The following is an 11,923-nucleotide window of genomic DNA, read 5'->3' on the forward strand; positions in this document are numbered from 1 at the left end:
TTTTTCGGAGGTGAATTTGGGCCCAACTAATCCTTTGGTATGGGCTTGGGCCTTACTAAACTGAATTGGTTTTGAAATTGCTTGTCCGACCCGACCCGACCCGTCTTATCTTCAACTTCAAGCTTATTTCAGTAGAAGAGCATAGTGCGGCTTCGTCTTCCTCTTGAATTCTCTCTATCTCGAAAGACTGTGGCTATGATGTTATCCATGGCTGTTCAGCTCCAGCCCAACGTCAATTTCTGTCTCAATACCTCCACCTTCTCTTCTCACAACGCCACTTCTAAACCCTATCAAGTCCCTTTTGCTTTGAAGCAAAGAACCACCGCTATCTCCTCTCCCTCATCTTCGATTTCTTCCTGCATTGCCGACGTCTATTCTGTTTCTGGATTGAAGTTGAGGCGCCAAAGCTTTGGAACTCTCCAAGTCTCTGCTTCTGCTGCGGCCGCTGACGCTGTTCAAGCTGATTCAGAATCGCCTGTTGCCGATGATTCCCTTTCAGAGTCCTCGCCTGATAAGGAGGTCTCTCTCTCTCTCTCTCTCTCTCTCTCTCTCTCTCTCTCTCTCTCTCTCTGTCATATGCTTGTTCCGTTAATTTTCAGACCCTATTACTTACTATGTGGCTATGAATTGTTCATTATAATTTGGTCATCGAGTAGCATTATTATCTATGCAACAAGTTTTCAAAGTTTACTTGAATTTTGAAAGCTATGAAACACGTGTAGGGAGTAGAGTTTCTAAACTTAATTTTTAGAACAAAAAATCAGCAACTATCTAAATGGGTTATCAAATGAGACTTGACATTTTGTGAGTAACATTGAAGATAAGTTCTGATGAGAATGTTGATGTCGATTTCCATGAATATCTAAAAGATAAAGAAATATGAAATGAACATATGGAAGAAGATCAGTTCTCACTCTGTAGTACGATGTTTGAGGTAAAGTTAACATTTAAATGTTGGTTTCATTAAATTGAACCTTAAAATTGTATAAATAATGAATTAATACCTCTTGTTGGTCGAAATTCTATTTCTTCTAGGTTTTGGTTAGATGTTTGGGCTGGATTCTGGTGATGGAAATTGGGATGTAGTTACTTTTGTGAATGCTCATTTTTATGGTTGTCTTGAGCATTAGTTTTTGGTTGGATCTTGATGTTTTAGTGTTGAATTCAAGTACATTTTTATGTCGAGCAAAATAGATTTATCAGGAAGGCCTCGTCTTACAGATTAAACATTCATTGTTTTTTCGATGTTGTAGAAACTTGGAGTGGTTGTGAAACCGATGGAAAAGCCACGGCTTGTTCTGAAGTTCATATGGATGGAGAAGAACATTGGCATTGGACTTGATCAGATGATTCCTGGTCATGGAACTATTCCTCTTAGTCCATACTACTTCTGGCCTAGGAAAGATGCATGGGAAGAGCTCAAAGTTTTACTTGAGAGCAAGCCCTGGATTTCTCAAAAGCAGATGATTATCCTTCTAAATCAGGCAACTGACATCATCAATCTGTGGCAGCAGGGTGGAGGCAGCCTGGCTTAATCTCAAATGTAAAAAGTTTCGGAAATTTTTTGATAGTGCTCTTAGATTGTGACTATTCTTGAATCCTACGGCTGTTCTGATGTCCTTTCTCGTATGTTATGAAGTAATATTATAATCTATGAATGACTCTTTTATTGTATATTTTGTTGTTTATGTAAGCCATCTGCAATTCTCATTTCCCATCGAAAAGTTTGTCATAGTGAATGTGCAAACCTGTTGTTTTATGCATAGCTGTAATGAGATATTTATTGTAGTTTTAACAAGACTGGGTCGATGAAGCTTGATGTTGGGCGACATGGATTTTGTCAGTATAAGGTTTGAGTTTCACTAACTTGAATATTACTCAGCTTGTTGAGATGTTCACAAAAATGTCTGATTTATTTCTTATCCTAGCATTAGTTACTATGAGATCCCATATCGGTTGGAGAGGGGAACGAAGCATTCTTTACAAGAGTGTAGAAACCTTTCCCTACCAGACATGTTTTAAAACCTTGAGGGGAAACCTAGAAGGGAAATTCCAAAGAGGACAATATTTGTTAGCGGTGAGCTTGGGCTGTTACAGTTACACTCTTCCACTCTATTCAACAGGTACTCAAAAAGAAATCTTGAAACAATAATGAAGTTTACAGGTCTAGTCTAGCAAAATTAGAAGCTGTTGTTTGTATGCTGGGTTCATGAGTTTCACCTCATGTTTGCTTCCAATATAGATGTGATCAGCCTGGATTTCAGCAAAATCCCATTGAAATTTACTTCAATTCATGGGCTTTGATATCCTCATCTGAAATTCCATTTTTACTGGCAAACTCTTCTTTACTGATTAACCTGGTCAATTGTGGAAGATTGAATTTGAATATGATGATTTCTCCTTGAGATTGCTAATATCTGAATCCACATTTGGAACAGATGACATATTTTCTTTGGCAGGTTCTGCTGGTGATTCTTCTTGATTCCTTTCTTCTATGTATTTATATTCTGAACTGCAGCTTTCAAGTTCAACAAGATGAGTATTTCAAAACTAAAATCGTCTGAATGGTCGATCTTACTGGAAGGTATGCTAGCTTCTTCTGCATTAAGCTTGGATTTGTGAGAACGATCCATATTTGAGGCTTTTTCATTTTTGTGAAAATAAGAGCCATCTTCATGATCTATATCGATATCCTGTGATTTAGACCTCGAAAACTCGATTTCAGCTTTTGTTGCTTGGAAGGCGTCTTGAGCTGCACTAGCTACGTCTTTAAACTTCTTTGCTCTCACTGATTCTGATACTGATTCGTCACTTAATAACCTCATATACATTATCCGTGGTGTTTATGACTTCAGGATTATCCAAGTTTGCTGATTTCTTGGCTTCCAGCTTCTGGTTTAGCTTTTCCTGCAGTTAACCGATGAATTTTACTAAAAATATACTGCAAAAGTAGAAACATTCCTTACCTTGATGATTACTGTAGGTTCTTTTTCTAAATGCAGAGTGATGCCGTTCTCAAAAGCAATTTCCTTCAGCACTTTCAGCTTAGTTTCTGGGCTGGGCTGTCTTGTTGAAAACTTTGGATCATCTGTAACATGGAAGTTGTGGTTAGTAAGTGATATGTGCAGGCAACTAATTCTGTTCTTGCAGTTAATATCAACCTCACCTTAGCGGTGGGCTTAGGCTACTATAGGCTGTTACAAATGATATTAGAGCCAGACACCGAGCGGTGTGCCAGCGAGGACGCTAGATATCAAAGGGGGTGGATTGTGAGATCTTATGTTGAAAGGGAAAGATCAAAGAAGACAATATTTGCTAGTAGTGGGTTTTAGCTATTGACTCTCCCAAATTTCAACTTTGAAATCCGACGAATCTCCTGAAGAACGTCAGGCTGGGCAAGAGAGCAGCGAGCTTGGTGCTGATTCTTGAGGATGGCAGTCCTAGAAATGGCCATATTAGCAAGGGCCTTGAACTTGGAAGGCTTCAAATATCTATTCCTTCCCAGTAGAGCATCCAATTTCCTTCCCATGATTGAAGATTCTTTTTTGCTGCCTGTTTTTCTGTGAGAAGCTCTTGAATGAGGTACTGTTTTGCTCTTGGTTGCTGCATTTCATATATTTTTATAGGGAAAATGATGAACCTGTTTACCATTTTTACAGATTCTCATATGTTTTTGTTCTTTCTTTTTAGCAGCTGAGAGAAGACTTGACTCCCTTTTTTTGACTTTGAAATATTCTTTGATGGATGAAATTTCCAGGTTTTGAATCGGCCAAGGAGAATTGATGAATGATGATGGGTGGCTTTGGTTTGGAAATGAGGAGCTTCCAAGGTACTGTGTCCACTTCTTGTCATTATTTTTCTATCTAAACGTTCCCCATATCACCCTTAAATAAATTATATAAAGGACCCAAATGGATTGGGCTATGGGCTAAGTTGAAGCATTGGCGTTGAGACGCCCTAAGAGTGTCTCAAACCCTTCTTCTAGGGTACTCATGCCTAATCTTCAATTCTCTAAAATATGCTTCTTTTTTAAGCTCCAAATACATTCTTAGACTCTCTTGAACATCAGCTAGAACATCATATGAAGCTGCTATTAGTTGTGTGATAACACCATAGGGTTACTATGAAGTTTCTGTTAGGAATCACGAACCTCTACAATAGTATGATATTGTCCATTTTGAGTACAAGCTTTCATGGTTTTGCTTTTGGTTTTTTCAAATGACCTATACCAATGGAGATAATGTTCCTTACTTCCAAACCCATGATTTACCCCTTAATTAGCCGATGTGAGACTACTATTCTCAATAATCTTCAACAAATCCTTCTAACAAAATACACCATAAAGCCTTCTCTGAGGCCTCCTCTTGGAGCTCTCAAACAAAGCACAAACCTTTGAGACTCACAATTTCTTTATTCGACACTTGAAGATTCTATGGACATGGCTAAGTTAAGGACATGACTCTATATTAAGTTGGGAATCACGAACTTCTACAATGGTATGATATTGTCCACTTCGAACGTAAGTACTCATGAATTTGTTTTTAGTTTTCCCAAAATGTCTCATACTAATGGAGATAGTGTTTCTTACTTATAAACTCACGATCTTCTCCTTAATTAGCCAGCATGAGACTATTTCTTCCAATAATCCTCAACACCCTCAACTACCCGTAATACGCTTGTAGAGTGCACTCCCACTACTGCAGAGGGGACAATCCTTACGGACATGGATTAAAGGAAGACCCTTTTGTCAATTTCAGTTGTCTTGCTAACAAGCCACTTCATCTACCCCTAGAGCACTAGATATCAACTGTAATATGGAGGGGCTAATTTCATTTCCTTTCTGTCTTCTATGGCACCCATGGTTTGTTGGGCTATCAATAAGTGAACTTGAAATCATGCAACTCATGAAGGTTTGAAGCTGTGGACCAAGTTAACCTCCCATAACTCTATGTGAGTTATGCCCCATGTGATCTGTATCTTTCATTAGCGTTTACCAAAACTCGCCATGTCTCTCGTACATTCAAAAGTTTAACAGAGATCATTGCATTGAAACGTTTAGTATTTCATAAGATATGAACCAAAATGAATCGAAGTCAAAAAAATGGGTCCTTCCTCACAAAACCCTTTTGGTTTATATAAAGCTATGAACATCCATGAAGCTTCGCTTTTTCCCACGCGTCTGCAGAACAAAATCTCCAGATCTTAACCTTTCTTTTCCTGTCCTTTGTTGACAAATCTTCCATCTTTTTCACTCAAAAGAATACACATTTAAACAAATGTTTTGCTCCCATTTCCCATTTCTTTCCGCCATACATGACCATTTGAATTACAAGAATTCATCAAAGTTGATGATATTCATAAGACTTCAACGTTGAGCATCGACGTTATTGAAAGATAGCCGAAGATCTTCATATTTTAGATTCTGGAGACAAAAAGGGTCCATTGTTATGAGGTATTTGCTTTATAGGTAGAGATGCTTTTTGGTGAGAAACACAAGTCAAAGAGCAAATCTTAGATTGCTTTCGGTTAGGGTTACATGCATTATTATGAATCATCTTAATTTGTAACATATGACGAATTCGGTACCCTCTCTGTCGGTTTGCTATTTCACATGTTTTGCTTTTCGTCCTTTTCGAAATAGAGAATGTTTACTAGATACAAACACAAAAATTTAAAAACTCAACTTGTAATGTAACCCAAAAACCATCTAAATTTCGATCACGACAACCTAAAATATGTTCGTAACATACTTCACGTGGGTTTTTTTTTTTTTTTTTTTTTTTGGGTAATTTGGTGACATGCATGAAAACATTTCTACACATATTGATGGACATCCATCAAGATCTAAAAATCTAGAGTACGATATTTAGACCACTTTTTTATAATGTTTTGAATCATTAAAAAATAAAAAAAACAATAAAAAGGCATATTTAGGAATTAGGATCTATATGTTGGTAGATCTTTTGGATGAAAGGAATAGCTAAACCCTACCAATATTTAAACTCGTAGGTTAAATTGAAATTTTAATTTACAAATTTTTACGATTGATCATTGTACGTTAGAATGAAAATTATATCGTTATTGTTCTTATAGAATTTAAAGCATATGATTTCTCTAATCTTTCAGTTTACGATGCTTAAAAAGTCTCTGCTCTTTATTCGTTGATTTAGATGACGTTGTGATCACGGGACAAGTTAATACTAGGTGTGATCTTTATCTACATATTATTTTGGAGTTCATGAACATCCAGAAATATATTTTTGAATTTTTTTAAAAAATTTGAAGGTAGTTTTGAAATATTTTTTAAAATTAGGTATTTTTACAACAAAATATTAACCATTTTATCTAAAATTAAGGGTAAGAATTTATTTATTTATTTTTTTTTAAAAAATTAATTTAGCCATCTTTTTTATTTTCAGAAATGAAAAATTCTATTGATTTAAAATTTCTATGCATTATTCAAATCTCCCTATTTCCTTTTACACTTTTGTGTAAAAGGAAATGAAAAAGAAGTTTGAACTTTTTTACAAAAATGGTTTTTATAGCTTTTTCTTTTTTGAAAATCTGGCCTTCGATTCAAAACTCAACCGACCACAACTACAAATTTGATATTTATCGACCGTTAATAAAGGTCAATTATCTAATTTGTTAACATTTATTAGCGTTTATAACACTAGTCTCAACAACTATCAATAGTAAACTAATCTCTTTTAGTATTAACGACGCTAAAACATGCTTGAAACAACGGCATTTGACATTTAAAATTTATAAATATATTTCACCGAAACAATATTGTTTCATTTAGTTGAGTCGACATTATTTCGATAAAACTATTTTGCAACGTGTTACATTTGAATGACATCGTGCACATGCAAGTCTTTATAACATTTTGCAATTTAATTCCTTACCATTTAATTTCCATATTTTAAGCCAAAAACCATGAAAATGATAATTTAATAATTTATTTTCCTCAAAAATCCAAAATAAAAAGATAGAAAAAACCAAATCCCATGCATGGTGCTGAAGAACAACCTGAAAATGTTTTAAAAGGTAACTGAGTTGGCCGTTATAAATACCCTTTCTTCCATCACCCATTCAGACCATCCACCTCTCTTTTTCTCTCTAAAAAAAGCTTCATCTCATCTGCCATGGCGATTATGATCTTTCTAGCAACTCTTTTGGTCATGTTTGTTTCATCCTTTGCAAAGATTGCATATGATACTCTCTCTTTCTACTGCCTTACCCCTAGAAGAATCAGGAAGAGGATGGCCGAGCAAGGCGTTTATGGCCCCGACCCACGACCCTTCACCGGAAACATCCTCGATGTCGTAGAGCTTGTCAAGGAATCCACAGCCAACGACATGAGCGCCATCAGTCACGACATCGTTTATCGTTTGTTACCCTATTACTTTGCATGGACAAAGCAATACGGTACGACTAACGCTTTTATCCTGTTTAAAAGAGTTCATGATTCATTGGTTAGACGGTTGAGGTAAAAATATTTGGACCTTGAATTATAGTTACAGTAAAATATCTAGTATGATTGAAGATATTTAGTCTTTTATTACCATATAGGTATCATATTTGGACCCTGAATTATGGTTACTGTAAAATATCTAGTATGATTGAGGATATTTAGCCTTTCATTACCTATAAGTATCATATTTTGGTCTTAGACAAATATTTGTTAGGAACCTTTGGTTAGGTATCATGTTTGACATTTATTTATTGTTCATTTTATTTTGTAATTTATTTGATTCTGTAAATAATTATAAACAGAGAACTTTCCCTCCAGTTGAGGTGCGGTGGTTTTAGCAAATATTTTTTGTAGACTACGAATAAACAATTAACCCGTGAACTTAAACTTATTCAGGAAAGAGGTTTATATATTGGAACGGGATGGAGCCGAGGCTATGTTTGACGGAGATGGAGTTGGTAAAGGAAGTATTGGGGAAGAGTAGCAATGTGTGTGGGAGGTCATGGATGCAAAGACAAGGGACCAAACACTTCATAGGTAATGGATTGTTGATGGCAAATGGAGAAAATTGGCATCATCAACGTCACCTCATTTCACCTGCGTTTAGGGGGGAAAGGCTTAAGGTTCATATCCAAAACCCTAAATATTTTGTTAGATGAACACGACTCTCCACAATAGTATGATATTAAGCATAAGTTCTCGTAACTTTGATTTGAGCTTGCTCAAAAAGGTCTCGTACCAATAGAGATAGTATTCTTTGATTATAAACTCATGAATTAGCGTTTCATCCAACACATTTAATATATATATATATATATATATATATATATATATATATTTTTTTTTTTTTGTAATATGACATGAATAGAGCTACGCGGGGTTGATGGTGGAATGCACCAACAAAATGATCCAATCATTGGAGGCCCAATTGGAGGAGGGCCAGACAGTGTTCGAAATTGCTGATTGCATGAAATGCCTCACCGCCGACATCATTTCCCGGACTGCGTTCGACACAAGCTCCGACAAAGGCATCCAAATCTTTGATATGCTCACTCAGCTTCAGCACCTCTGCGCACAAGCCAGCCGCCACCTCTGCATCCCCGGTAGCCGGTGCGTTTTTCTAAACCAAATATTTCATTTCGTAGGGTGTTAGGAACCACAACTCTCCATAGGAGTAGTATGATATCATTTACTTTAAACATAGTTTATGTATCTGTGTACTTGAGCTCCTTCTAACAACCTATGCATTTTGTTATCATTTTGAATTAGACGATCCATTAATCCAATTGACAGAGGATTATAAATGGATCCCTTTTTTAAATTTTTATTGGAAATTGGGAATCGATGGACTTTCCATAGGACCCATTTTACTGATGGGGTTTATCACCACTTTAGCTACTTTAGCCGCTTGGCCAGTTACTCGAGATTCCCGATTATTCCATTTTCTAATGTTAGCAATGTATAGCGGTCAAATAGGATCATTTTCTACTCGAGACCTTTTACTATTTTTTATCATGTGGGAGTTAGAATTAATTCTCGTTTATCTACGTCTATCGATGTGGGGAGGAAAGAAATGAGTGGGAGTTAGAATTAATTCCCGTTTCGCAATGTATAGCGGTCAAATAGGATCATTTTCTATCATATTATCCGATTTGAGCATAAGCTTTCATGGCTTTGCTTTGGGATTCCCCAAAGGGCCTCATCCCAATAGAGTTAGTATTCCTCACTTATAAACCCAATGATCTTCCACTAAATTAACCAACGTGGGACACTCGCTCCCAATAATCCTCAACAATGTTCCCTTCGAACAAAGTAGACCATAGAGTTCCTGAGGTTTATGGAGCCCTCGAACAGTCTCTCCTTAATCGAGGCTCAACTCCTCTCGCAGTACACCCTTTATTCAACACGTGGATCACTTTTGACTACATGTTCGAGGCTCACAACCTATTGTTCATTATATTGGTGCAGATTTTTTCCGAGTAAATACAACAGAAAAATAAAGTCACTAAAAATGGAGGTGGAGAGGATGTTAATGGAGATCATTGGAAGCAGAAAAGAGGGCGTGGAGATAGGAAGAAGCAGTGGATATGGAAGCGATTTGTTGGGAATGCTATTGAAGGAGATGCAGAGAAAGAGAGACGATGGATTCAGCTTAGACTTACAGCTCGTAATGGATGAATGCAAGACTTTCTTCTTTGCTGGCCATGATACCACTTCTCTTTTGCTCAGCTGGACCATCATGTTGCTCGCTACTAACCCTTCTTGGCAACACAAGGCTCGTGCTGAAGTCGCCCAAGTTTGCAACGGCCGACCTCCCTCGGTCGAACATCTCCCCAAGCTCACTTTGGTAAGCTACCTAACAATTTGTTGAAAAAGAACTTAATACCACAAACAAACAGAGTTGTGGTTCCTAAAATAATATCAGAGTCATGCTCTTAACTTAGTGTGATGTCCCACATTGGTTGGGGAGGAGAACAAAACCACTCTTTATAAGGGCGTGGAAACCTTCCCCTAGCAGACGTGTTTTAAAGCCTTGAGGGGAAGTCCGAAAGAAAAAACTCAAAGAGGACAATATCTGCTAGTGGTGGACCTGGGTCATTACAAATGGTATTAGAGCCAAACACCGGACGATGTGCCAGCCTTCTCGCTGTTCCCCGAAGGGGGGTAGACACGAGGCGGTGTGCTAGTAAGGACGCTGGGCCTCAAAGGGGTGGATTTGGAGCGGATCACACATCGATTGGAGAAAGGAACGAGTGCCAGCGAGGACGCTGGGCCACGAAGGGGGGTGGATTGTGATGTCCCACATTGGTTGGGGAGGAGAACAAAAACACCCTTTATAAGGGTGTGGAAACCTTCCCCTAGCAGACGTGTTTTAAAGCTTTGAGGGGAAGCCCGAAAGGGAAAGCCCAAAGAGGACAGTATCTGCTAGCGGTGGACCTGGGTTGTTACACTTAGCCGTGTCGAGTCTTAATTGAGGGGAGACTGTTTGAGGGCTCTATAGGTCTCAGATAAGACTCTATAGTGTACTTTGTACGAGGGGAGGATTGTTGATTGTTGGGATGAGAGCTTATACTCAAAGTGGACAATATCATACAATTGTGGTGCGTCGTGGTTCATAACACTTATATTTGTTTTGGTGTTGTTGTTGCAGCTGAGCATGGTGATAAACGAGTCCCTAAGGCTTTACCCACCGGCCACGGTGCTACCGAGAATAGCGTTCGAGGACATAAAGGTAAGAGATTTAGAGATTCCGAAAGGGCTATCGGTATGGATACCAGTGCTTGCAATTCATCACAGCGAGGAGCTGTGGGGAAAAGACGCAAACGAGTTCAACCCAGAGAGGTTTGGGTCGAAAGCATTCAGTGGTGGGCGGTTCATTCCATTTTCCAGCGGACCAAGGACCTGCATTGGGCAGGGGTTCGCGTTGATGGAAGCTAAGATCATATTGGCTATGTTACTCTCCAAGTTCAGCTTCACTATTTCCGACACTTATCGCCATGCTCCTGTTGTTGTTCTCACCATACAGCCTAAGTATGGAATTCAAGTTTGCCTCACTCCATTGCCTTCTTGAACCTTTCTTATACATATATGATATTTTATGTAATATTTTTAAAAGTTACACCGAACATACTGAGGATTGTTAGGAGTGAGTCTCACCTTGACTAATTTAAGAAACTGAGGATTGTTAGGAGTGAGTCTCACCTTGACTAATTTAAGAAATTGAGTTTGAATACATCTCTATTTACATGAGGCTTTTTAAGAAAGTCCAACATAAAGTCAAAGTCCAACATAAAGTCATATGACAATATCATACTATGGTAGAAAGTCAGTGATTCAAATAAATTCTTTAAAACAATATAGTAAAGTGTGTTTTACTTTGAGTAAGGCTTATGAGGAATTTTCTTAAGCTGCACTTGAGAGTGAAATGACTCGACTCGTGTTGGTCTGTGAAAATAGTTCACTCTCAAGAAGTGAGGATGAATGTAAGAGTGAGAACAAGATATTTTGAAATGACTCGACTCGTGTTGGTCTGTGAAAATAGTTTTCACTCTCAAGAAGTGAGGATGAATGTAATGTGCCCATGTCACATCTTTTAGTGAGGACTTAAGAAGCGAGGAACGTTGGTAATATGACTATGTCACATCTCGAGAAAAAAATATGCTGGAAGAACTCGTGTTGGTTTGTAAGGATATTTTGACTCTTAAGATGCAAGGAACATCTCTATCTGAACGTTTTTTATATCAATAATATTATTAAAATGAGAGAATACAAATTAATGCATGTTTTATTAATGGGGTTTTCACATAAAAATTATTTGACTTTTTGAGGTTTTTTATTTATAAAAAAGAAAAGAAAAGAAAAAACAAAGGGAGATTAAAGATGAATAATCAAGAACTAAGAACCTTTTCACCTCCTGTTGCATTTTTACAGCACTTTCCTTTAAAT

At 37.5% G+C, this 11,923-nt stretch overlaps 3 protein-coding genes and 1 pseudogene across 5 annotated transcripts; 2 read left to right on the plus strand and 2 right to left on the minus strand.

Annotated features, from left to right (window-relative positions):
- The first annotated feature begins 139 nt into the window (after window positions 1–139).
- On the plus strand, window positions 140–1,674 carry LOC111786151 (small ribosomal subunit protein cS23). Its single transcript, XM_023666494.2, has 2 exons — window positions 140–519; window positions 1,254–1,674. Exons 1-2 carry the CDS (start codon window positions 196–198, stop codon window positions 1,533–1,535), a joined length of 606 nt encoding a protein of 201 aa, XP_023522262.2. The 5' UTR covers window positions 140–195; the 3' UTR covers window positions 1,536–1,674.
- A 110-nt stretch (window positions 1,675–1,784) lies between these two features.
- LOC147793732 (uncharacterized) lies at window positions 1,785–2,913 on the minus strand (annotated as a pseudogene).
- On the minus strand, window positions 2,812–3,529 carry LOC147793733 (uncharacterized). The gene is made up of 2 exons (XM_087121377.1): window positions 3,331–3,529; window positions 2,812–3,088 (listed from the first exon to the last, which is right to left on the minus strand). Exons 1-2 carry the CDS (start codon window positions 3,527–3,529, stop codon window positions 2,931–2,933), a joined length of 357 nt encoding a protein of 118 aa, XP_086977503.1. The 3' UTR covers window positions 2,812–2,930.
- LOC111787613 (cytokinin hydroxylase-like) lies at window positions 3,444–11,154 on the plus strand. 3 transcript variants are annotated; one of them, XM_087121199.1, is made up of 7 exons: window positions 3,444–3,582; window positions 3,758–3,829; window positions 7,253–7,431; window positions 7,874–8,100; window positions 8,346–8,587; window positions 9,446–9,824; window positions 10,629–11,154. In XM_087121199.1, exons 2-7 carry the CDS (start codon window positions 3,783–3,785, stop codon window positions 11,046–11,048), a joined length of 1,494 nt encoding a protein of 497 aa, XP_086977325.1. In that variant the 5' UTR covers window positions 3,444–3,582; window positions 3,758–3,782; the 3' UTR covers window positions 11,049–11,154. The 3 variants fall into 3 exon arrangements, with proteins under 3 accessions (XP_086977325.1, XP_086977326.1, XP_023523398.2); XM_087121200.1 differs by having other exon boundaries at window positions 7,259–7,431; XM_023667630.2 differs by lacking the exons at window positions 3,444–3,582; window positions 3,758–3,829 and having other exon boundaries at window positions 6,733–7,431; window positions 10,629–11,153.
- Window positions 11,155–11,923: the final 769 nt, after the last annotated feature.

The sequence above is a fragment of the Cucurbita pepo genome, chromosome 2 (assembly GCF_057944985.1).
Source record: "Cucurbita pepo subsp. pepo isolate OVF chromosome 2, ASM5794498v1, whole genome shotgun sequence".
Lineage (NCBI taxonomy): Eukaryota > Viridiplantae > Streptophyta > Magnoliopsida > Cucurbitales > Cucurbitaceae > Cucurbita > Cucurbita pepo.

What these genes read in the sequence shown, in the direction of transcription:
- LOC111786151 (XM_023666494.2), top strand. Translation starts at nt 196, where the DNA reads ATGATGTTATCCATGGCTGTTCAGCTCCAGCCCAACGTCAATTTCTGT. An exon ending in AGTCCTCGCCTGATAAGGAG is followed by an intron (nt 520 to 1,253) that starts GTCTCTCTCTCT and finishes TCGATGTTGTAG; the next exon opens with AAACTTGGAGTGGTTGTGAA.
- LOC147793733 (XM_087121377.1), bottom strand. Translation starts at nt 3,529, where the DNA reads ATGGGAAGGAAATTGGATGCTCTACTGGGAAGGAATAGATATTTGAAG. An exon ending in ATTTGGGAGAGTCAATAGCT is followed by an intron (nt 3,089 to 3,330) that starts AAAACCCACTAC and finishes TCCATGTTACAG; the next exon opens with ATGATCCAAAGTTTTCAACA.
- LOC111787613 (XM_023667630.2), top strand. Translation starts at nt 7,149, where the DNA reads ATGGCGATTATGATCTTTCTAGCAACTCTTTTGGTCATGTTTGTTTCA. An exon ending in TGCATGGACAAAGCAATACG is followed by an intron (nt 7,432 to 7,873) that starts GTACGACTAACG and finishes AAACTTATTCAG; the next exon opens with GAAAGAGGTTTATATATTGG. An exon ending in TTAGGGGGGAAAGGCTTAAG is followed by an intron (nt 8,101 to 8,345) that starts GTTCATATCCAA and finishes TGACATGAATAG; the next exon opens with AGCTACGCGGGGTTGATGGT.